This window comes from Octopus bimaculoides, chromosome 10 (assembly GCF_046866305.1).
Source record: "Octopus bimaculoides isolate indiv1 chromosome 10, ASM4686630v1, whole genome shotgun sequence".
Lineage (NCBI taxonomy): Eukaryota > Metazoa > Mollusca > Cephalopoda > Octopoda > Octopodidae > Octopus > Octopus bimaculoides.
The window spans coordinates 1,666,603-1,694,312 of record NC_142937.1 but is presented as its reverse complement, the minus strand read 5'-3'; the positions used below and the strand labels follow the sequence as shown (position 1 = coordinate 1,694,312).

Here is a 27,710-nt window from a genome sequence, read left to right as displayed (position 1 = left end):
TCATTATTATTATTATGATTATTATTATTATTCAGTAGTTTTATTTTTATAACGTGCTTTCACTTCACTACCGAGCGCAGCTCTGTGCGCCTTGGTTATGTGCTGTGGTTTGCTGTGGTGCTCTTATGTTTACTGTATTGAAAGTGTTTTGCGTAGGATGTGTGCAGTACCCAGTAGTGCAATTTTCTGTATGTTATATATATTTGTAAGTCCTGCTATTTTTGTTATGTATTTGTCTGAATATTTTTTTATTATACCTAAGGCACCTACTATGATAGGAATTGTTTCTGTTTTTAGATTCCACATTCGAGTTATCTCTATTTCCAGGTCTTTGTATTTTGAAAGTTTTTCCATTTCTTTTAGAGAAACGTTATCATCTGCTGGTATTGATACATCAATTAGAAAGCATTTTTTTTCTTCATGATCTTTGACAACTATATCTGGTCTATTTGCCTTAATTTCTCTATCTGTGTGTATTGGCATATCCCAGAGTATGGTTGCTTTCTCGTTTTCTGTGACCTTTTCTGGCGTGTGTTTATACCATCTTTTTTCTGTTGTTATTCCATAATGTTGGCATAGCTTCCAGTGTATATAGGTCCCAGCTCTGTCGTGTCTGTGGATATATTCCTTCTTAGCCAGGACTGGGCAGCCAGAGATAATATGATTTATTGTTTCTTGTCCATCTCCACATATTCTACAGTTACTTGTTATATTTCTTTTCATTATGTGTTTTTGGTAATTTCTGGTGGGGAGGCTTTGGTCTTGTGCAGCAATTAAAAATCCTTCAGTCTCTGCTTTGAGTCCTGAGCTTCTCAGCCATTGCTGGGATTTTTCTCTGTCTATTTCTTTCGCATTTAGTTTAGCCCAGTATTTACCATGTAGGGGCTTTTCTTGCCATCGTTTTATCATGGTCCGTTGCTGTTCTAGTTTTAGTTTGGATTTCATTTGTTTTATAGCTTTTGTTGTTTCTTCTTCTTCTTCTTCGTATTTGTTAGGTAGATTGATTTCTTGTTTGTATTTGTCAGCTTCCTTAAATACTGAAAACAGTTTTTTGTTTTGCTCGTGTTTTGTGGCTATTTGTATTAGTTTCCCTTGATTCTGGAGTAGGTATTTTTGCAGTCCTATAGTGGTTATTTTATAATAGTTTTCTAGCTGTATAAGACCCCTGCCACCTTCTGTGCGTTGTATATATAGCCTTTCTATGTCAGATTTTGGGTGGTGCATCCTATATCCTGTCATTATTTTTCTTGTTTTCCTGTCTATTTTACATAGTTCGTTTAGTGTCCAGTTAAGGATGTTGTAGCTGTAGCATATAACTGGGACAGCTAAAGTGTTGATACCCATTATCTTGTTTTTAGCATTGAGTTTAACATGTGAGTATGATTATTATTATTATTATTATTATTATTATTATTATTATTATTATTATTATTATTAGTGTGATACATTCAAGCATGATGCAGTTTCACCATTGCAGTATTTTTCTACACCAATAGAATGATTATTCATCTGGATTGAATGAAAGTCTCCAGCGTGAAAAATTAATTTTCTTTTTCACAAAAATGCTGTTACCCACATTTTTGATTCGTTCTGTGAAAAGTAATTATGGTTTCTTATTTAAACAACTTTAAACAACACAAACACCATTCGTTAACTGAGTGACTGCTAAAACAAAAACAGGTATGCTAACAGCCATGCAAATGAGAGGTTGATGGTTCAATTTAGTTTTAATCCTGTCCACAGGCAACTGTGCTGTGTCTATGTTAAATGCCCTTAACTCAGAACTGGTCCATCTTTTTGTTGTTGTTTCATCTTCTTTTTTGTTTCTGTTTTTTTTTTCTTTTGATTTTGTCTTTTACTTGTTAGATCTAGAGGAAAGAGCAGTACTTCCTATGTTTGCAAATTTTCTTAGACCAGTGAGCTTGAAGCCATTAGCATTCCTTGCAAACCATTGTAAGAAAGCATCTGCAGGACATGAACTGGACGGTAATCCCAGAGGTCTGAAATTCTTTGACAGAAGAACTGGTGATAAGGGTTAGTGTGGGGCCAGAGGGTTGGATGCAACAAGGGTCATACATGAAGGAGAGAAGCATGGGACAAAAGAACCAGAGTCAAAGTGACACAAGCCTTGCCAGGTTCAAGGAATAAAAAAGCCATTCTAGTAGAGATAGCAAAGGCAAAGAAGAACAGAGTATGCCAATAGGTCAAAGACTGGAGCATGTCTGTAAGTAACTTTATGCCAGTCAATCAGTGGTTGTTAGTGATTAAGGTATTTGGTTCGTGATTGTAAGGTCATGAGTTCGATTCCTGGCAGAGCATTGCATCTTTGAGCAAACCACTTTATTTCACATTCCTTCAGTTCACACACACACACACACACACACACACACACACATACACACACAAACACACACACACACACACACACACACACACACACAAACATACATATGATGGGTTTCTTTCAGTTTCCATCTATCATATCCACTCACAAGGCTTTGGTCAGCCTGAGGCTATAGCAGAAGACACTTTCCCAAGGTGCTATGCAGTGGGACTGAGCCTGGAACCATGCGGTTGGGAAGCGAGCTTCTTTCCACACAGCCACTCCTGCATATATGAATAAATAAGAGTAATCTGAATGCTAAAGAGAGTACAGGATTTTAGGTATGGTTGCAGAGGCATTATGAAGTCATTGTGCAGTTTTAATTTAAAATTATAAATTTTCATCAATTTATTTCCTTGTGTGATAGAAATAAATATATAATCTCTAAAAAATTCTAGCACAGATTAGGAGAATACATATTTAGACATTATTTTGCAACTGGATGCTCTTCCTGTTGCTAACCCTCACTTGTATGTTTCAATAAGGGATCTTCCTAGATTCCACAAGTGCAGAGTCAGTGGATGATACGTTGATAGAGAAGACAACAAATTTCTTTATTTGTAACTTAGTGCTTTTGCATTCTCACAGATTCACATACATACACACATGCACATATTTCTTTATTGCCTACAGGAGGCTAAACATAGAGGGGACAAAGAAGGACAGATAAAAGGAATAAGTTGATTACATCAATGCCAGTGCATAACTAGTACTTATTTAATCAACCTTGAAAGGATTAAAGGAAAAGTCGACCTCAACGGAATTTGAACTCAGAACGTAATGGCAGATGAAATACCGCTAAGCATTTCGCCCAACATGCTAATGATTCTGCCAGCTCGCCACACTTACACACATGCGCATATGCACACATATATGTACACACACACACATATACACACAAATGTACGTGCACAAAGCAGGCTTTCAACAGTTTCTGTCTACCAAATGAACTCAGAAGGTATTGGTCAGCTTGCCAACTTGCGACTACAGAAGAAGACACTTGTCCAAGATGCCAAGTAGTAGCACTGAACCCAAAAGCATAAGTAAACTTCTTAACCTGACAGCAATACTTGACAATTATTAATATTTTTTTTTATTAATCATTTAATATTGAAAATTAATTCAATCAATAATTACTTCAGCTTTATTTTATGAAGACTTGTTAAACTATTGTTTATTTAATAAAACTTTATTCTGTTGATGAATTGCAGGTTAGGATAATTAATTTAAATTCAGAATTAATTTAAATTCAGATGAAAACCATCTGCAAAAATGTGTAGCTAAATCTTCAGAATTGCATCATGGTTTGATTCTGCAATGATGGCAGCCACATGGAATATTTACAATCTCAAGAATATATTTATCGAAAATGGCAGTATATTCTTTCACTTGTTCTATTCCAAGATTAATTCTACCATATATTCTTTTATTCTTTTACTTGCATCAGTCATCATACTGTGGTGGCTATGCTGGAGCATTGCCTTGACGGTTTAGTCAAACAAATTAAGAAGTCCAGTCGTTTGTTTTTAAGCCTGATACTTATTTTATTGGTTTCTTTTTGCTGAACCACTAGGTTAGAAAGACATGAACAAACCTACACAGTAGTCAAGTGGTGATGGTGGTGGTGGTGGACGTGGTGGTGGTGGTGGTGCACACATACATATATACAAACATATAAATACACACACACACACACATGTATATGTATGACAATGCATACATAAGCATTGTCCTGACATACCAGTACATAGTGTTAACACTATATGCTTGAAAGTCATGGACTGACAGTATGATTCACTAAAATAGTGAAATGTTGATGCCCATCACTCCTGGATGGAAGCTGGGGTAAGTTGTCTTGCCTCTCCATGACTTTCAGGTATTTCAACACTCACCACTTTAAGGGAGTAATCTCCACTGGGCCAGGTCACAGTCTACTGGCAGACACCAGGCACATGTGGGTTAAGCATGTGTGGTCAATAATATATACAGATGTACAATCATCCGAGTTCTTTTACAGAGCTTAGAAAACCTGAAGGACCACTGTAATAAGTGTGTGAATCTGAGAGGGGAATATGTTGATAAAATCATAATTTACTGATCCTCCTGTATTTCCTTTTACTCAAAGCCAGGAACTTTTCAGCACTCTCTCATATACATACATTAATACATACATACATACATAGTAGATGGAGCAGGGACAACTGAAGAAGGTAAATATTCTTTATGTTGCATGTCTTGTTTCTCTGTTTTTTTGTTTTTTTCATTGTTCGAAAAAAAGTTCGTTTTCTGTTTTCGTCTTTATGTTTCCTTTCTCATTGTGTTTAACGTTTTTTGTGATGTCCTGTACCCATATATGCATGTATGTATACATAGAGATGTAGGTATGTACATATATTTATGGATATATGCATATATTTATATATTACTTGTTATTACATACATATATACATACATACATACATACATACATACATACATACACACATACATACCCTGTTGTTGATGTTGAAATTCCAGTGAAGGAGCCTTGGATCTATGTTAGAAACCGGTTCTTTCTCTTTTGGCAAGAAATCTTGAAATAAACTGAATAATGACATACATACATAGACAGACAGATTGATATGAACAATGAGTCTTCTACATTTTCTCTCTACCAAATTTCCTCAAATGGCATTTGCTGTGAAGCCACCTGGTTGTGAAACAAACTTCTTGCCCACACAGAGTCATGCTTATGCTTGTTAAATTCTTCAGAAAACACCTACAGTGACAGAGATATAAGCACAAACAAAATGCACACAAATGTTATTCTTTTGCCCCCCCCCCCCCTATCCCACTTGCTTAGATCTTTTCAACTGAGAAACATCATTAATAAATATTTTAGTCAGCTATTGCATGACAGCTATGTTTTAGTTCTGTGCTTCTCACCAAGGAGGAAATGACCCAACCAGCTGAGAGGCATTCCGATTTGTCTTATTTCTTCATGAAAAGTCTTTCACTGAAATGTTAAACAAAGTCTGCTGCATTCTTTCAGCAGTTCCAATTAATGACTGTGTACACCTGTGTCTGTCATGCTTTCCATTCATCTATCTAAGGTCTTGCTCTGTCTCTGTTTGTTTTTCCCTCTCTCTCTCTCTCTTTCTCCCTATATATATATATATATATATATATATATATATATATATATATATATATATAGTGTAGGTGTCAGTTGGAGGGTTTGATACCTCTAAGGGATAATTAAATCCAGAGTCGCTCCTGGTTAGTACCTTCATCTCTGCTTCTTCCTTCTTTGCTATCTAATTAATTAAAGACATACCAGCGAAAACCACGAGCTTCCCAATGTTATTATATCCATTTTCTTCTCCTAGATATATATATATATATATATACACATATATCATTATCATCGTTTAATGTCTGTTTTCCATGCTGGCATGGGTTGGATGGTTTGACTGAGGTCTGGATAGCCAGCAGCTGCACTAAGATCCAATCTGATCTGGCAATGTTTCTACAGTTGGATGCCCTTCCTAACGCCAACTGCAGTTGGCTGCCCTTCCTAATGTCAAGAGTGTAGTGGGTGCTTTTTACATGCCACCAGCACAGGAACCAGTCAGGCAGGCTTGGCATCAATCATGTTTGGATGGTGCTTTTTATGTGCCACTGGCACAAGAGCTAGTCAGGGGGTACTGGCATCAGCCACGATTGGTTGGTGCTTTTTGTGTTCCACCAGCACAGGAGCCAGTCCAGCGAACCTGGCATCAACCACAATCAGATGGTGCTTTTAACATGCCACCGGCACAGGAGCCAATCAGGGGGCACTGGCCACAGCTATGATATTGGTCTTACTTGACTCAACAGGTCAAGCATATCATATCGCCCAACACATCAGGGGTATTCTTAGCAGGACCACACATGTGTGGCTGCAATCTGACTTTAGTTGCCAGGTCTTCTCAATGACAGTGTAGCGTAGTTCTCTCTCTCTCTCTGTTCAACAGCCTCCAGCAAACTCATCTTCATCGCCACCACCATCATCATCATCATCGTCGTCATCACCATCATCATCATCATCACCTGCATTAAACCATTGTCACCAGTGTTATCATTGTCAGTATCATCATCCCATCATCATCATCTCACACACACACACACACACAAGCATGCACATATATATGTCAGCATCATCATTTAATTTAAATGTGGAGGGGGGAGTGCATGCACATTTGTGTATGATTTCCTAGCAATGTACATCTTCAAAAGTTTAACAAAATGTCAGTGATAAGAATTAATGAACCAGTACTTTCAAACAAACTCCCATGTGATATTTGTTTCACCCAAATTGCTCAGATAACTCTTGGTCATTCTTACTACTACCAATCTGCCCATTATATACTTGTAATCAAAATCCATCATACAAAAAAATTATGACATAAAAATGAGATAAATCAGCACAATTTTTTCTCACCTTTTGTCCATTGTGTAACAACTTTTCCAAGGCTATGATTCGTTATTGCTATTTCCTGAAACAGATAAAAACAAGAGATTATGAGATGGACAGACAATGGAATCTTTGCAAGAGGAATTCATTGAAAAAAAAATTGTTTTTTATTCACTTGTTTTTATTGAGTTTTTGTGGCTTTTGTTGTTATCATTGTTATATTTAGCAGTTGGTCAGCCCTGGACATCAACAGTATCCAGATTTCCTGAAGTTTTTTGCTGAACAGAGTTTTACCACTAAAGATTAGCAAAAATTTCCTTGAAATTTAGTGAGTTCTTTTTTGTGGCTTAGGTAGAGAAGGAAAAGCAGTTCCCATACTTTTCAAATTATTTTTCAGGGCATTTGGAAATTTGGAAGGGAGGGGAAAATGTTACTCACAAACTAGAGACCAAATCAGAATCCCTGCAGCAGACAGGTCACCATGAGATGTGATCAAGGACCGGAGCCATCTTAGCAGCATTATAGGCCTAATAAATGCACATGGCCCTATATAATACAGTAGTTTCTGTGGTCATGTGGGAGTCCTACCTTAAAGAATTTGAGTAATACAAATCAACACCAGTACTTATTTTGATTGGAGGCACATGGCCTAGTGGTTAGAGTGTCAGCACCATGATCGTAAGATTGTGGTTTCGATTCCTGGAGCAGGCGACACGTTGTGTTCTTGAGCAAAACACTTCATTTCACGTTTCTCCAGTCCACTCAGCTGGCAAAAATTAGTAACGCTGTGATGGACTGGTGTCCTGTCCAGCTGGGGAACACATATGCCATTGAAACCAGGAAACCACGCCCATGAGCCTGGCTAGGCTTTAAAAGGACGCATTTATTATTTTATATTTACTTATTTTGAGGGTCACTTATGCCAAGCTACTAGGTTACAAGGACATAAACAAACCAGCACAAGGGACGAAGACAGATGGGCCTGTGCACGCACACACACACACACACACACACACACACACACACACACACACACACACACACACACACACACACACACACATATATGTGACAGGTTTCTTTCAGTTACTGGCTATGAAATCCATTCACAAGGTTTTGATTGTCCTGAGGCTATGAGGTGGTCATGAATAAAATGTCTGCCATCACAAGTGTCTTTGATGACGACTGACTTTGGGCTAAACAATAAATAGTGTATCTATGAATCAATGCAGTTGCATCTAAGAGGTTATTTGACATGACAGAAACAGCAGCTGAATTGACTTCAAATTATGTACTACCATATTTAGAAAGAAGATAAGGTATCCAGGATATACAATGCCAAAAGTATATATACAGGAGGGTGTCCACAAAGTCTGGGTACATGGAGTAAATAAAATCATAACATAAACAATTAAATATAAGAAATAATAATTTCTTAAAGTATGTGTTAATCTCCATGTACCCAGACTTTGTGGACACCCTGTATATATACGAGTGAGTGGACAAATGAAAGACAGACACTCAGCCAATTTATTGGAGAGTTACATGTATGGATCAAAACTGTTTTGATCCAAACATATATACATATATATATATATATATATATATATATAGTAACAGAGAAAGAGGAATTTCGATTATCCAGCATGGACAAAAATTTCTTCTTAAAGAAATACATATTCAAATAAGTAAACCTTAATATCATGAATAGCGAAAGCGAAACCGGTCGATATATTAAAAATTATATTAAAACTATGTAAAGTGTATGTATTTTCCCTTTTTTTTAATTTCTTATATATATATATATATATATATATATATATATATGTATGTATGTATATAGAACATTTTCTATAAACAAACTGAGAAGAGCAGAGTGAGATGGTATTTTACAGATAATAAAGTAAATCTCAAGCACAGAGTAGCTGTGAAGACAGCTTAAAAGATCAGGTAAAATACCCATAGAAGACAGGAAAAAGTGGCCAACAAACTGCTATAGGGAATCGAACCCTAGTCATGGCTGGAATACCTTCTACCATAGAACTGCTTAAATGGAATTCACATGGGGTTAAATAGCAAAAATAACCAACAGTATGTTTGAGGGTAGAATAATGTCTAAAAGTTGCAAGTTTTGTTTGCTCTTCTGAGTATATGGTGGTGATGATGATGATGATGATGATGATGATGATGATGGTACTGATGATGATGATGCTGTCAATGACAACAATGGTGACAGTGATTTAATGATGATAATGATGATGAATGATGATGATGGTGATAGTGATGATGACAACAATGATAATGATTCTGAAAATAATCTTTTCTGCTGTATAAGGTGGAGAGCTGGCAGATTTGTTAACACGCCAGGTGAAATGCTTAGTGGTATTTCGTCTGCCGCTACGTTCTGAGTTCAAATTCCACCGAGGTCGACTTTGCCTTTCATCCTTTCGGGGTCGATTAAATAAGTACCAGTAACGCACTGGGGTCGATGCAATCGACTTAATCCCTTTGTCTGTCCTTGTTTGTCCCCTCTATGTTTAGCCCCTTGTGGGCAATAAAGAAATAAGAAACATTAGCATGCCGGGCAAAATGTTTAGCAATATTTCATCTGTCTTTACGTTCTGAGTTCAAATTCCGCTGAGGTCAACTTTGCCTTTCATCCTTTTGGGGTCAATAAATTAAGTACCGACTGCATACTGGAATCGATCTAATCTACTGGCCCCTTCCCCCAAAATTTCGGGCCTTGTGCCTAGATTAGAAAAGAATCTTTTCTATTATAGGCATAAGGCCTGAAATTTGGAGAAGGGAAATAATCAATTACATCGACCCCAGTATTCAACTGGTACTTACTTTGTTGACCCCAAAAGGATTAAAAGCAAAGTTGACCTCAGCAGAATTTGAACTCAGAAAGTGAAGATGGATGAAATACTGCAATGCATTTCACCTGGAATGCGAGTGATTCTGCCATCTTTCCACCTTAATGATGACAACAACGATGATGCCAATAATAGTGATGACGTGGATTAATGGTAACAATGACAGAGACGAGCTTGATGAGGAGAAGGAAGATAAAACTATCCACACACACACACATACATACAAATACACACATACACATGCATGCACACACACACACACACACATATACACACATAATACAACAGCATACATACACACATGCATACATACATGCGAGGTATTTGCGGCAATGAAGATTTCATCAACCTCAGCACCTTGGAGGTAAGAGAAAAAAGAAGAAAAAAACAAGAGAATAAACGAGGATGAGGGGAAAAGAAAACATGTAAGAATCACAAGCAAAGGGGGAGGAGGAGGACGAGGAGGAGGAGGAGGACGAGGAGGACGAGGAGGACGACGACGACGACAATGACGATGACGATGACAATGACGATGACGACAAGAAGAAGAAGAAACAAACAACAGCAGTTCAGAAGTGTCTATTAGAAACTTTACACTTAATTCATCAAACATACAATTAAATATAGTGGAAATTTATTAAAAGAAAAACAAAAAAACCAACACAGAAACGCCACTTAAAACTTCCCTGCTTTGTTACCAATGGGAGATGTTTTTTGTTTCCTTTTGTTCGTCATCTTTCTAGATTGCAAGTGATTTACCTCCCCTGTATCCTTCCTTACCATTCCTGCACCCACCGCCGCCAACACCGTTTCTTATTTCCTGACTTACTGCCTTAGTTTCTTTCATTCTGTCTTCCTTTAATTTAAAATTTGTGGCTTTATCGTCTTGTTTCTGTTGTTGGGTTTTTTCTTTCTTTTCCTTTTCTCTTTTTCTTCTTTTATCATTTCGTTTTGTCCTTGTTATTCATTAACTGTAAACCTCTTGTTTAATTAAACTTACTACCTTAATTGCTTTCTCTATTTCCAGTGACATTTCAGAATGTCAATTCAGTATTTGTTTATTCATTTGTTTCGTTCGTTTATTTTGTTTGCTTGTTTGTTTTTTCTTCCTTTGTGGAACATTTCAAATCTATAATAATGTTTGTAGCTTCTGATCTTTGAATCTTTTTTTTGTTTCCTTTTCTTGCTTCTGCTACTCTGCTATTGTTGTGTTGCTTCTACAGTTGTTTCTCTATCATTAGTCACATCTTCATTTTTAACTTTCATCTTTTTTTCCTTCTTGTCGCAACCCTTCTTATGCTCATTCTTCCTCAACTTTGCAGCATTTCTCTATGGTTGCCTTCTACATGTAGGATATGTGGCTAAGTGCAGACTCCCACACTTGAAATCATAAACTCAAGATAGATCTTAATTCACTGAAAATAATGTGTTGTGCGAAGAAATGTCAGAGCGCTAATGAAAATTATTCTCATAAGAGGCAAGAAAGAGAACTCACTCCCAAATTCCAATTGACAAAAATTTAGAGCAATGCCTAGAGAGGGAAGGGTCTGATTCTGCTTTCTCTTAATATCCTTCTGTTCCTCCATCCCTTTCTTACCTTATTCAACTTCCATGTTCTAAATCTTTTTCTTGTTCTTCTACTTCAGTGTCAGCTTTGACAGCAACATCATCATTGGCAGTGGTGGCATAGTCGGTGGTGGTGGTCATGGTGTAGTCAGCAGTAGCAGCAGTGTTGCCATCATCAACAGTGGTGTAGGCACATCATTATTGCCACCTCCTCCTTGTCCTCCTTCTTTTTCTCCTCCTCCTTTTTCTTCTTTTTCCCCTTTTTCTTCTTATTATGGTTTTGCATCATCATCATCATCCTCATTTTCTCACACTTCATTTTCTTAATCTTTTTTCATCATCATCATCATCTTCACCTTCTTACTCTCTTGTCATTCTCTTCTGCTTCCTTCATTTTCCCCACTGTCCACACACTTCCTTTCGTTTCCTGTATAAATCTGATAACTAAATTAAATGCAAACTTTTCCAGACTTTACTATTAAAGATTGAGTTAGGAAAAAATGCTGCTCTATCAACCAAAAAAATAACCAGAAAGTATTCAGAGAAAGAATTTCTGCAATAAAAAGGATATAGATGTAGCTACAGATATTAATATACAGTATATGTATAATTGGCAAGCTGGAAGAACTGTTCCTATGCCGGGCAAAATGTATAGCAGCATTTCGTCTGTCCTTACATTCTGAGATCAAATGTCAATGAGGTTGGCTTTGCCTTTCATCCTCTTGGTGGGGTCGATAAAATAGGAACCAGTAAAACACAGGGATCAATGTAAAATTGCTGGCCTCATGCCATAATTTGCAACTAATATACAATGCATGTAAGGCATGAGCATAGAGACTGCCCCTGTTGTATCTGATGCATTGAAAATACATTAAATAAGTAGAAGAAAGAAACACAAGCACACGTCATTGAATAAATCATTCATCAAAACCAGTGGCTTTGAAACTTAGGTAGTAGTAGTAGTAGCCCCTTGAAGTGTAATTGCAAGCTGACAAAGGAGAGAAAAATGTGAAGGAGGTGCTATGGATAGTACTGGATGTTTAAGGATGGGGTGGGGTCACGAGTTTTCATAGAAATAGAATATTCATACCAAGTGCAGCACTTGTATAAGATACACGTTTTTAAAGAAGTAATTGTCAGGATCAGAATGAGAGCTTGGTGGTGTGTTATCAGTGATCAGAAACATGACCTGATGTACTAAGCTTCAGTATAATTTTGTTGTAAAAGTCCAGCAAAAGCATTTATGCCCTCCTGTACCCTTTTGTGGGACCTCAAGGCACACAAATCATTATGGGAACTTCCATTCAAATGCCCGATTCAGCTCACGAAAATCGATGCCAACAGAACATTATCGAGTTTTCAAAAAATTCCAGCCTTATTTGAACTTCAGGGCATGTGATCCACCTATGAGCCAAAAATCATTAAAATCGGTTGGACTGTGAGGGAGGAGTTAGCGTAACCACAAACACACAGACAGACATCATTACATATTTATGTATATAGATATGTATTCATATGAGTTTCTTCCAGCTTCCGTCTGCCATTTCCACTCACAGAGTTTTGGCTAGCCTGAGACTACAGTAAAAGACACTCACCCAAGATACCATGCAGTAGAACTGAAACCAAAACCATGTAACTGGGAAGCAAACTTCTTACCACACAACTACACCTACCTCTTTTATGCAAACAAAAGATCTTTTAAAATAGCAGCCACAATATGCAATGTGGAGTCTCAAACGGGCAATTAAAAAAAATGCTTAGGGTAGATTTGAACATAAATCAAAAGCTGGTGAACCAGCAGCTCATACACTGAGCCATTTTGCCTGCACAGCTAACATAAATGACTCCCTCTCTCTTTTTCTTTCTCTCTTTCTCTCTCTCTCTCTCTCTACCGCCCTCTCTCCCCCTCCCAGTCTCTCAGTCTACTGAAGCACAGCCTCATTTTATTTCTTCACAACTATATATTATTAAACACTGAATTCATTTGAAAGCACAGCTCTCCTGTGTTTATTCTATTTATTCTTCATGCCCGTATGCAATATTTCATTACCAAACTATATGTCTGTCTGTATATATGTATATATGTATGTGTATACATATATGTATTCATATATATATATATATATATATATATATATATATATATATATGTATGTATGTATATATATATATATATATATATATATATATATATATATATATATATATATATATACATACATAATAATATGTATACATGTACATATATATATATATAAATATACATATATGTATATATACATATATATGTATATACATATACATATACATACATGCACATATATATATATACATATATATATATATATATATATATATATATACATATATATATATATATATATATATATATATATATATATATATATATATATATATATATATATATATGTATGTATGTATGTATGTATGTATGTATGTATATATACATTTATATGTATAATATTTGTGTTTATATGGACATATGTGTACATTAGAGCTTAGCTCACATGCCAAATGAAATTATTGAACAGAAAAGACTGTATATCAACTATCTTATGAAAATGGCTATACTTTTTTGACTGCATCATTACAGAAGGATAAATGGATCACTGCTACTGGCAACAATTACCGCGTCAATCTAGACATCTCTTTAGTTTATGTGCTGGCATCAGTTGATGTAATTAGAAATATATCGAACATATATTCATATACATATATGAATCCTTGTGTATGTGCATGCATTTGTGCATGTGTGTTTGTGTATGTATGTGAATTATTATTCTTACATACATATATGTCTGTATATATTAACACACATACTTACATGTATATATATATATATATATATATATATATATATATATATATATATATATATATATTATATTATATATGTGCACATACACTGATATACAGATGCATATTCCAACCTCTCATCTTCACTAATAAGTAACTCTTATCAGCAATACAAGCTGGAGACTTTCCAGAATATCATCTGATAAGACAATATTTAACAAAGCAATAAAGCACATTCATTTCAAAGAAAAGTCTATGCTATACAAATAGACTATAAACGAAGCAAAGTCAGAAAAAGAACTATCAACTTTTTCTAAACTGCCCTTCAGCCTAAGTATTGTGACAAATGTGAGAAAAAATTTCTTAACACTTAATCATCAAATACTTTCCCACTCATAATAAATACAACAAGCTTTTCAATAGAAAAAACATAAAATGTAGCCACAGCTGCACAGGAAATCAAAATATGCTATTCAAGCCCATCTGTTGGCTTTCATATGTCTAGAAATCTACAGCTGGTGATGAAAATAGAAGCAGCTGCAGTGGTCTGGTAACCTACATTTTAAGTACAAAATGCCTAGAGGAAAACAGTATATCTTCAGAATAGCAGTATTGCAACAGAAACAAAGTGAGAAAAATTCATCAGATCAGATCAACAAGATGTATAGTTGTGAGGGTGCATAAAGGAGAGAATAGCAGAATATACACTATAGGGGACGGATGTATGTAAGTGACAGATGAAAATGGGTAGGGATTAGTGTCTGGTGAAAAAAGGGGAAGGAAATGTGTGATAAGGTGATGTGGTATGTTATGTAGAGGGAGGGATCCAGCTCTGTTGTATCAGGGTTGGTATGAGGAGATGGGAATATGAAAGAGTAGTGAAAGAAGAAATAGCACTGATGAATTTAAAGAGGGTCAGTTGATGGAAAAGTAGGATTTAGAGGTTGTAAAGGTAGACAAAAGAAAGGAAGAGATAAGACATTGAGGAGGTGAAGAAATTGAGTACAATGAAAGAAAAAGTGGTTACAAGTTTAGAAAGTTCTAACATCACCATTCAAAATTATGCCATAACATTTACTAACAGTTACTGCATATCATCAGAAATATATTTCTAATCTTTTATCTTTTACTTCTGTCAGTCATTAGACTGTGGTAAGCTAGGGCACTGTCTTGAAGAATTTCCTTTAGTCAAATGAATTGATCCTAGTACTTATTTTTTGTTAAACCCAGTTCTAATCCTATTAGTAACTTTTGCTGGATTGCTAAGTTATGAGGACATAAACACACCAACACTAGTTGTCAAGCAGTGGTGGGGGACAAACACAGACACAATCACACACACACACACACACACACGCACGCACACACAAACATACACATACATATGATGGGTTTCTTTCAGTTTCCATCTACCATATCCACTTACAAGGCTTTGGTTGGCCTGAAGCTATAGTAGAAGACACTTGCACAAGGTGCCATGCAGTGGGACTGAACTGGAGCCATGTGGTTGGAAAGCAAGTTTCTTGCCACACACCTACACTTATACACATACACACACACACACACACACACACACACACACACACACACACACACATATATATATATATATATATATATATATATATATATATATATATATATCATCATTATCAACATCATCATTCAACAGTTGCTTTTCCATGCGGACATGGCTTGAACAGTTTCACAGGAGCTAGCAAGCCGGAGGACTGTGCCAAGCTATGCTGTCAGCCATTTGTCAATCTACCTATTGATCTATTTATTTATCTTTTTATCTATCCATGTGTGTATGTGTGTGTGTGTGTGTACATTTATATATATGTATATATATATATATATATATATAACACATACACACACTCCATATTTCTTTTTTATGGTCCTACTTTTATTAGTTGGTATACAGTTTGTATATACCTACTGTCTATTTCAATGTATCAGTCAATTCAAGTTTTCTCTTTCATATAAAATAACTTCATGTACTTTGTCAAACATCACCAATTTATTGAATATGGAGATGTTATCAACCTTAATTTATTTCTGATTTAGTTATATTCGTAGCCAATATAAATCGTGGATAACGATAGCACATTTTCGTATATTATTGTTTAGATTTCATAAATATCAGCAACTATATCAAAGTCTTCATCATCATCATCATCATCGTTTAACGTCCGCTTTCCATGCTAGCATGGTGTATAGTGTATTTCATAGAAGGAAACTGACTGATGGAAATATAAAAATATATATAGAACATATATATGAAAATTATAAATATATATGTAAAATATATATATATAAGGTTTAGGGATGGCATAAGGAGTAATATGAAGTCACAGGGAATGGTTCCAGAAGACACAGAAACCCTTGCTTTGGATCGAGTTGGATGGCAAACAAAGGTGTGAAGTGGAGTGAAAGCATTTGAAGAGGCCAGGATAACAAAAGTATGACTCAAAAGAGATTTAAGGAAGAATGTAACGATTAAGAAGGTGAATGACAATGACCTTTTTGTGTGCACAGTCTGCGACAGACCATACCTGTCTTTTACGGACCTCAAATCTCATCTGTGAATGCAAGGAAAACAAACCTCCACCAACTATTTTGACGATGTGTCTGTGCACACCTTTGAATGCAGTGTATACCAAAAAGTTTGCAAATCCAACAGAGGCCTCAAGGGACATTTTAAAATCTACAAGGAACAGAACTAATCTGCAGCTCTGGGTGGTCAAAACTGGTGGTATAATCTATGTGGGTGTCTTTACAGAACATTGTCTGGTTAAAGAAGCCACAGCAGATACTATGGTGGGGATAAGGCATAGGTACAGGAGGTGGTCAAGCTCTGCATAAGGAGTAGACATCCACCATATACATACGTACATACATACATACATACATATATATACACACACACACACACACATATATATATATATATATATATATATATATATATATATATATATATATATATATATGTATGTATATATACATATATATACATATATATATACATACATAAATACATACATATATATACATACATATGTTTATATATACACACACACACATGTATTTTTCCAGGAAGTTCCACTCTCAGAACTTTCCAGGAAGTCCAGCCCTCGGAAGTTTCCAGGAAGCCCCATCCTCAGAACTTTCCTGGAGATCTTCAGAAATTTTCAGGAAGTCCCATCCCCAGAAGTTTCCAGGAAGCTTCATCCTCGGAAGTTTCCAGAAAATCCTTGGATCTTTCCAGGAAGTCCCATCTGCGGAACTTTCTAGGAAATCCACAGAACTTTCCAGGAAGTCCCATCTCTGTAAATGAACAATCTGGTGTGTTGTTTCAATGGCCTACCAATGTATACAATACGTTTCTCTGCCCTATGTGTCAGGAAGATACTCGGCAAGAAATGGAAGCAGAATTCAAAGAAGAAGAAGAAGAAGAAGAAGAAGAAGAAGAAGAAGAAGAAGAAGAAGAAGAAGAAGCAGAAGAAGCAGAAGAAGAAGAAGAAGAAGAAGAAGAAGAAGAACCAAGTTAATTATGGGAAGTAGACTCAATGGAAAAACAAAACCAGGGCAATGAACACATGGGTTGTTTCCTTAATACAATATGGCACAGATGTTGTTAGGTGGACAAAATATGAGCTTGAGGAAATAGACAGGAAAACTAGAAAAGTGATGACAGTTAAAAGAAGAACAGTCTGGTTTGGTACATCAAATAGCAGAGTGAGTCCTTGCTTGCTGCTGTTAGAATTGACAATGTAATACCAACCCAAAATGTGATGCACCTACAAATATTTAAGAGACAAGATGAAGAAGAAAGAGTAAACAAGTGGAAAATGAAATCACTTCATAGACAATACCTCAGTGAAATTGAAAGAAAAGACTATATCAACACTTGAAGATGGCTAAGGAAAAGTGGTCTGAAAGGATGCACTGAGGCATGGATATGCAATGTCCAGGAACAAGCTCTGAGAACTAATTACACCAGGTTCCAAATCGATAAGAGTAGCAAATCGACCCTTTGTAGGATGTTTGGCAACAAAAATGAAACAATCTCACTTATTGTGAGTGAGTCTAGCAAGCTGGCCCAAAATCACTACAAAAGAATGCCTGATAATGTGGCTAAGTTCATCCACTGGAGGCTATGTGAAAAGTACGGTCTGAATAGAGCACAGAAATGGTATGAACATGAACCAGAACAAAGAACATAAGACACAGTGGGATTTTACAATCCAATGTGACTCCCTAATCAAGGCTCAGAGCCCAGATATTGTTATGGTAGATAATATTGTTAGGGATAACAGTGAACAGAAAAATCTACTGAGACAGGGAGAGATGCAGAGACTAGGGGTTCCAGAAGTGACAGGTTGTGTGATGTCACTGCATCTTTAGTTATCTCATTCTCTCATTCCTCCCTTTATCTATATCACTCCTCTCTCATTCCTCTCTCTTTATCTATCTATGTCACTGTCTGCATCTTTCCCCAATAACAACACCAATATCACCTTCACCATCTCAACCACCATCAACACCACCATAACAACCAACACTGCTCTCTTCTGCAACTACTGCTACCATAACAGCCAACAGTTTCTCGAGTGTGTTTATTCATGTGTGTCTGTAGTTGTGTGTTTGCTGTGGTGAGCATTCACGCATGTGTGTGAGTCTAGCAACAAGGAATTCATTGAAGCATTATACAGGAAATATGATATTATTACTGACAGAGGAAATATTTGTGAATGGACCATGGAATTTCCACAGGTATTGCTGGTACACTTAAATATGCAACAAAGATTATTATAGTAGATATATATTCAACCAACACTCACAATTGAGTGTGACTTCATAGTAGCATACATTATGCCTTCACTCTTACTTTAAGTGTTAGTTTAACTGTAAACAGAGATCCTTTCTTGGATCTCATACTCTTGATCCAACAGAACCTAAAAGATATGACAACTAAAAGACAGAAGGTCGAGCTGTACTTGATAAGATTTGGAGTTGGAATGCAAGGCATTTTATCTTTGCCCAAAATTTTGAGGTTAGCTAATTGGTGGAATTGTACTGAAATAAGTGTATTTACTTTTGTTTTTCACAAGAAGGCTACCACAATCAAACATTTGTATAGATATTTTCCTATTCCTATGCATACATATATATATTCAATTATTCATCAAATAGATTCCATCCATCTGAATAGACAAATCCAACACTAATATTTAAACAAAAAGTAAATTTCTTTTTTCCCCATTTTGATTGATGTGTCTGCTACGTACCCAATTCTGCAGGCTCCCTTCCTCACTCCTCTTCTCTTTTTCTCTAACTCAACATTACTGATATTCCGAACAGAATTCCCATCCCATTTATATCCAACATCAGAAGAGATCAGGCATCAAAGCATTCATCTCGCTGCCATTTTCTGTTCTGTTGATGTTTTGGTTCTGTTTATTTCATGAAATGACCCCTGTATTTAAATGTGGTCTGTGCATTGATACATATACATGCACATATATATATGTTCACACACATACACACATGCATCTAGATAGATGGATAAATAGCTAGATAAATACACAGACAGACAGGCAACAGACAGACAGGCAATCAGACAGACAAATCAAAACACACACACACACACACATACATACATCACAAGCATTTTAATATCAACATTTCTATGCTGGTGTGGATGAGACAGAATTAGTTGAGGCAGCTTCTCTGGTGGTCAGATGGCCTTGCTGTCACCAATCCTCACCAGTCTCCAAAACAAAGTAATGTTTTCCCTATGGCCAAACATGTTTTGCAAGGAAGACTAGGAAGACAACATGTTTGCTGGTGATGCTCGCTTACAACTATCATGTGATGGCAACACAACAAAGGCACACACAAACATAGACTCATACACATACACACAAGCATACACTCATACATACATACATACAGACAGATGTATGTTTGCATCTATCTATCTATCTATATCTATACGTCTGTCTATCTATCTATCTATCTATCTATCTATCTATCTATCTAACCTCATACAGATATAGGGTAAAAATTAATAATTAATTGATAAGTAATAATGTTACCAAGTAGATTGGTGTGTTAAAAACCATTATCGGTAAACTTATATAAACATAATTAAAATTTAGGGTTCAGCAAGAATTGCTTCACCACACACCGAAAATTAGAAATGTATTTTAGTAGAGAAATAGTAGTTTTTGGCTGCTATTTCTAATTTTCGGTGTGTGGTGAAGCAATACTTGCTGAACCCTAAATTGTATATATATATGTGCATATATATACACACACACACGTGTGTGTGTGTAAATATATGTATATATTATTGAGTTTGGGGAGAGTAATTCCCTCTTAATGTCTTATGATTTAACACACTCACCGATTTGATTTCCACTCGTTTACTTTATTTTTATTTGTTTCAGTCATTTGACTACTGCCATGCTGGAGCATCGCTTTTAGTTGAACAAATCTACCCCAGGACTTATTCCTTGTAAACCCAGTACTTATTCTATCGGTCTGTTTTGCTGAACTGCCAAGTTACAGAGATATAAACATTGGTTGTCAAGTGATGGTGGGTGTACAAACACAGATGCATAAACACACACACACACACACACACACATGTATATAGCTTCGAACGGGCAGCTGATGTAGCATCCCAAAACATTGTAAACATCTCGTCTACATTTGTATCGTGCTATTATTAATGCCATTTCATTCATTCACTCTTTGCACTCTCAATCTCTCATTTCTCTCTCTCTCCCTCTCCATCTTTTATATTACTCTTTATTCTCCCTCTTTCCATATCTCATCTCCAATCTCTGTTACTCCCATCCAAACTTTATACAAGCCAAAACTGCATTTCTATATTTTAGAATAGCCATTAAACCTACACTTCAGGTACATTGCTATCAATATTACCAGGAAACAGAATTATTTTATTTTCCTACACTATCATCCTGATTATTATCATAATTACCTAATCATTGTTGCTATTATTATTATTGTTGTTGTTGTTACCTTTTCAACAGTTTTATGACCAAGTTCTCCCCCGTGTTCCTGCAGTGTGCATAATGTTGATATCTGGGGATGTAGAATTGTGCCGTTTAACTGTATCAGCTTCAATTTGTCTTGGGGATTTGTTTAACTGTTCTGTTTCTGGTGTTATTTTGGGGTTTTGTGCATTGTGCAATTTAGAGTATGTGCAATGTCATTAGTGTTCCTTTGTTGGGTGGAGTTCTGTGTTTTTTGTCTACTCTTACTATTAATGATAATAATGATAATGACTATAATCCTTTCTACTAAAGGCACAAGGCCTGAAATTTGGGGGGAGGGGATTAGTCGATTACATCGATCCCAGTGTTTCACTGGTACTTAATTTATCAACCCCAGAAGAATGAAAGGCAAAGTTGAGTTCTGCAGAATTTGAACTCAGAACGTAAAGATAGACGAAATGCTGTTAACTATTCTGCCCCTTATGCTAATGATTCTGCCAGCTCGCTGCCCTAAAAATCAGTATTCATAATCCTTTCTACTAAAGGCATAAGGCTTTCAATTTGGGCGGGGGGGGGGGGGACTAGGCGATTACATTGACCTCAGTGTATCACTGGTATTTAATCTGTGCCATCTGCACAGGAGCCAGTCCAGTGGCACTGGCAATGACCTCGCTCGAATGTTTTTTCATGTGCCACTGGCATTTTTACATGCTACTGGCACGGAAGCCAGTCAGCTGCTCTGGTAACGATCAAGCTCAGATGGTGCTCTTAGCGCTCCAGTGGTACAAGTGCCAGGCATCGAATTTGATTTAATTTCGATTTCACTTGCCTCAACAGGTCTTCACAAGCAGAGTTTAGTATCCAATGAAGGAAAGGTATGCATAAATGGGCTGGTTACACCCCTGGCATAGGCCATGGGTTATGGTCTCACTTGTCTTGCCGGGTCTTCTCACGCACAGCATATTTCCAAAGGTCTCAGTCACTAGTTATTGCCTCGGTGAGGCCTAATGTTCGAAGGCCGTACTTCACCACCTCATCCCAGGTCTTCCGGGGTCTACCTCTTTCACAGGTTCCCTCAATCTACCTCTTCCACATTCACACTTATTCACATGGCAAGTATATGCAATTTAATTAAAAGTTGTTTCATATGTATGAGATGTTTTTATTTTGTTTATGGGAGAAAATGGTAAAACACAAGTGAACATTTATTTTATGACTGCTGTGTATTAAGTCTATGAAATTGTGCATAAAGTATATAAAGTGTATATATAAAGTGCATAAAGTAATCATCGTATTCCAATTTCTTTCACTTTTCAACGAGTAACAGATGAGTGACTATTTCTCCATACAGACACAACACAGGCTATGCTTTCAGGTTTTGGGGATAAAATTGTCAGAAATAATCCAATAGGTTTACCATTAATTCCATGAACTATTCATGGGTCCTGCTAGTAATAATAATAGAAATAATAATTGTTTCAAACTTTGGCACAAAGCCAGTAATTTCAGGGATCGGGTATGTAGATTACATCCACCTCAGTGCTTAGATGTTAATTATTTTATCAACCCAGAAATGATGAAAAGCAAAGTCAACCTCAGTGGAATTTGAACTCAAAATGTAAACGTCACTAAGTATTTTGACCAGCATGCTAATAATACTGCAAGCTCACTGCCTTTTAGTCTCTCTATGTAATAAAAGGACAAGCAATGGCTTTATAGTTAGCTGCCAAGTCTGTTCTTGGCTGTAGTAAGTGAAATTGATATATCAATTTGGTATATCTTACCTTTCATAACTCTTTTAAATATACATATCAATGGTTTTCTGTAGAGTGTCAACATCTTCTGCTAGTATCCAATAACTAGCATCTTCTTGGTATCTTATGACTATACAGCTTCCCTATAGCTTTAGTGAAAGTTTTAAAGTTGATTATATCAGTTTTACTGTCAAAGTTGGTACAGTATTCTTTTTTGATTATATCTAACCCTGATGCATTCTTATCAATTGATATTTTTTCTTTACATTCCAGATCTTAGATGAAAGCAATTGAAGATCTTCCTGAGAAAGGGCTCTTTTTACTGAGATATAGTTTTTTTTTCACATTCTCCTCCACACGGTTTGTGATTAAAAGCAAACTTTTGGTTAAAGCTGCTTCATTGAAGTATTTTTTTCATTTACTGATAATAAAGTTTTTCACTGAACATCTTGAGTTTCAGTTTCAGTTTTGGAGTTATTAATTTCCCTTTGAGAATTTATAGTCTATAATCTCCATGTTTTAGCCGTTTTTTTTTTATTAGATGGAAAAGGTTTATGCTCTGTGTATGTATATGATGGGCAATGATTAGCGGGTGAGACGTGGGCAATGAAGGAAGGTAAAGTGGCAGATAAGGCTGGCAAAAAATGGAAATGAGTATGGTTTGGTGGATGTGTAGAGTATTGCAGAGAGAGAAAAGGGAAAAACAATGGATTGTTGTGGATGACGAGACTAGAGCAAGTGATGGAAGTTATGAAGAGAATTGAGAGGAAGTGGTTGAGTCATGTGCTTAGGAAGGATGAAAGTGACTGGATGAGAGAAGTAACGGAAATAAACGTAGGAGTAGAGGAAGAAGAAGATTTGGTTAAAGATGATTGAGGATGAAATCAGAGAAAGAGGATTGATGATAACGAATGTACTAGGTATGATAAACTAAAAAGGCTGTCATGGGGGTTTGCAAAATCCATGCTTTATCCAGGAAAATGGATTTAAAATGCTTGTTGTTATTGCTGTTGTATATATTTGAAAGTATGTGAAATTATTATTTGCCGCATGATGGCATTTAAACCTCCAGTGTTGCAGTCCACATTGTTGCTGTTTTTCCTTGTTTTATTGAAGAATCACTATGGGGTGGTACGTGAATGAAGGTTTCAGCCTACCTCAAACAGAAATAATAGAAGAGGAGCCAGCTATAGTAATTAACTTCAGTATGTTCGTTACATAACAAAAACTGTGAAGAAATGTTAATATAATCATAAATGTGGCTGGCGCAAAGAAGGGCCTCCAGCTGTAGAAACAATGACAAGACAGACAAATGGACTTTAGCAGCTCTCCAGCTGGCCACCTCCTGTCAAACAGTCCAACCTATGCCAATATGGTAAACAGATGTTAAACGATGATGATGATGATGACGACGACGACAATGATGATGATGATATATCATGACAAACACCTTGTATTACAGTTCTTTGTCCTCAATCACACCATAATAACAGTCACCTTGGGTTGTGTTGACCTTTTAGTCTTACAGGGTTCACTTTTAACTCCCATAGGATTTTGACTCTAGGACAGCTAGGTCAGAAGGGGTGAGTGGGGAGGGACGGAACTGGGATAAGGCAACAACAAAAAAGATCATTTTCATATTTACTAATCACTCTTCAAATCATTCTGCAGAAAACTACACATTGGATAATGCAGTCCAAGATATGACTGAAAAAGGATGAGGTAGCCATGGTTAGAATGGTTTAGACCACCAACAGCATGATTGTGGCAGATATGACATGTGTAAAGTATTGTTAGTTAATAGTCAAGAAAATTGCATTATTAGTGGAGTTTTCTTGTATTTGCAAAAACATTGCTGCTAAACTTTAATAATCGTAACTAGTTATTAACAAAATATTGATGAGTTAATTTTAATTAATATTTCTTTGATATCAAAGAATTTGTGTAATGTCAGTATTTAATTAAGTGGCTATAATGAAAAAGAAATTTTTTAAAAATTATGTGTGTGTGTGTGTGTGTATATATATATATATATATATATATATATATATATATATATATATAGATAGATAGATAGATAGATAGATAGATAGATAGATAGATAGAATCCAAATTTAAGGAATGGATTCGATAAAATCCAGGCAATATATGTTTCCTCGCTAGCAGAACCTCAGGAGTAGTAATTACCTAAATGAGAGGCACTCTACTAGCTACCCATCTATCTAGCTCTGCTAGCTACTCCACTAGCTAGCGGAGCACCCCTTGTTTGGAAAATTACTACTTCCGAGGTTCTGCTAGCTGAGAAATATATGTAGCCTGGGTTTTATTGATTCCATTCCCTAATTTTTTACTTTTATTCGTATATATAACAACCCCAGCTGCTAACTGTGAACTATAAAATAACTTTTTTCAGCTTGTTGAACCCTGATATGGGAAAAATTTACAACCTTCTACGGCAATAAACCACTATTGTTCCTGAAAGTTCTTTTTTATACCTCCTCAAAACTTATACCTCCTCAAAATTTATACCTCCTCAAAGACTACTCAAAGCTTACTGGCTTCCTACACCTTATTCTTTGGATCTTACCTGTTCATATTACTATATATCATCATCATCATCATCATTTAACGTCCATTGTCCATGCTGGCATGGGTTGGACTGTTTGACCAGGGCTGGCCAGCTGGAGGGCTGCACCAGACGCCAGTCTGATTTGGCATGGTTTCTATGGCTGGATGCCCTTCCTAACACTAACCACTCTGAGAGTGTAATGGGTGTTTTTATGTGCCACTGGCATGGGTGCCATTTGCATGACACCAATATCTGCCACAACTGTGATTTTACTTGGCTTGATGGGTCTTCTTCTCAAGCACAACATAATGTTAAAGGTCTCAATCATTTGTGATTGCTTCTGTGAGGCCCAACACTCGAAAGGAGCTTTTCACGTGCCACTGGCATCAGCCACTTTGCCTCCCTGAGGCCCAATGCTTGGAAGGTACTTTTTATGTGCCACTGGCATGGGTACCAGTTACATGATGGGTCTTCTCAAGCACAGCATATCACCAAAGGTCTTAGTCACTAGTCTTTGCTTCTGTGAGACCCAAAGTTCGAAGATCATGCTTCACCAACTCATCCCATGTCTTCCTGGGTCTTACCCCTTCCACAGGTTCCCTCCACAGTTAGAGATCAGCACTTCTTTACACAGCTGTCCTCATCCATATGCATCACATGACCATACTAGCACAGTCATTTCTCTAGTTCACCACATTTGATGCCTCTATGCCCAACTTTTCTCTCAAGTTAGGCAGAAACCAAAATGTCCTTTCTATAATTAAAACTAAATCAAATAGTTGGATAAAATATCATGAAAGAAAAGACTTTTGAGTTAAACTTAATTTATGATCACATGACCCTAAGTTAGTAGATTACTGGATGATCTGATCAGGCATTTAAAATATTCATTATGCAAACAGGAAGTCTTGGTATTATGTCCTAATGCAAGACATCTTGGGCATAGACTCACCATTGTTGAATCAGTATGTATCAGAGACATTAATCAGAATAAAGATTAATTTCATATTAAACTCATTTACCTTTTCCACGGTATCGTTTAGTCCAAGATGACGCCCAAAGTTGACTTCATAGGTGTCCAATGTAATGACAGATCCTGTGGCCTGACAAATACAAATAAAAGAGGGAAACGATCTGGTTAATAATATAGAAAGGGTGACAAGGTCCAATTAATGTACAAAAAGGGGACACAGTTTTACTGACATAAAAATAAATAGGGGATATACATTGATCACTTTTCAACTTTTTGAAATTTAAACCAATCAAATAGACGTAAAAGTGGTTGTGTGGTAAGTAGCTTGCTTACCAACCACATGGTTCCGGGTTCAGTCCCACTGCGTGGCACCTTGGGCAAGTATCTTCTTCTATAGCCTCAGGCCAACCAAAGCCTTGTGAGTGGATTTGGTTGACGGAAACTGAAAGAAGCCCGTCATATGTATATATATATATGTATGTGTGTGTATATTTTTGTGTGTCTGTGTTTGTTCCCCCAACATCACTTGACAACTGATGCTGGTGTGTTTACATCCCCGTAACTTAGTGGTTTGGCAAAAGAGACCGATAGAATAAGTACTAGGCCTACTAAGAATAAGTCCTGGGGTCGATTTGCTCGACTAAAGGCGGTGCTCCAGAATGGCCACAGTCAAATGACTGAAACAAGTAAAAGAGTAAATACAGCCCTTCTTGCTACTTTTATGCTCATACCAGCCAGATCCTACCTTCTACACTTAGCCTACAATGTCTAGAAATTTTTAAAATGCCTCATTGAAATCTTGAACCTACCAGATAATGTATGATCAATTTCAACCATTGTGAAAAATAAAAAAAAAACCATATGGTTATTCATTCAGTTCCACAGCATGGCACCTTGGACAAGTGCATTCTTCTATAGCCTTAGGCCAACCAAGGCCTTGTGAGTTGATTTGGTTGATGGAAACTGAAAGAAGCTCATTGTGCATAATGTGTGTGTGTGTGTGCATGTCTGTCTTTGTCCCCCCCCCCCCCATCTTTTGACAACTAGTGTTAGTGTGTTTGTATCTCCCATAACTTAGCAGTTCAGCAAAAGAGACCAATAGAATAATTATCAAGTTTTTAAAGATTCACTTGACTAAACCTCTTCTAGGTTGTGCCCCGGAATTTTATTTTATTTTTTTTTTTTTTTGTGAATGTAGTGATGAAAACGGAAAGCAGTAAGAAAGGGGACAGTGTTTCCCTACTTTTTGACTTACAGGTACAGTCCATTGGCTGGGCTTCTACACAGCTCCTCTCAATCCATT

At 36.5% G+C, this 27,710-nt stretch overlaps 1 protein-coding gene across 7 annotated transcripts in view; it reads right to left on the bottom strand.

The window, feature by feature from the left end:
• The window catches only part of LOC106867322 (cilia- and flagella-associated protein 65), a 1,093,663-nt gene that overhangs the window by 624,982 nt on the left and 440,971 nt on the right, over window positions 1–27,710 (bottom strand). For all 7 annotated transcript variants that reach the window (XR_016243317.1, XM_089358289.1, XM_089358292.1 and 4 more), the window contains 2 exons: window positions 26,457–26,537; window positions 6,846–6,900 (listed from right to left, as the gene is read on the bottom strand). Coding sequence is in view for 6 of the 7 variants with exons in the window: in XM_089358289.1 (XP_089214415.1) it covers window positions 6,846–6,900; window positions 26,457–26,537 (136 nt within the window). In the remaining variant the exon portion in view is untranslated. The remainder of the gene's footprint in view (window positions 1–6,845; window positions 6,901–26,456; window positions 26,538–27,710) is intronic.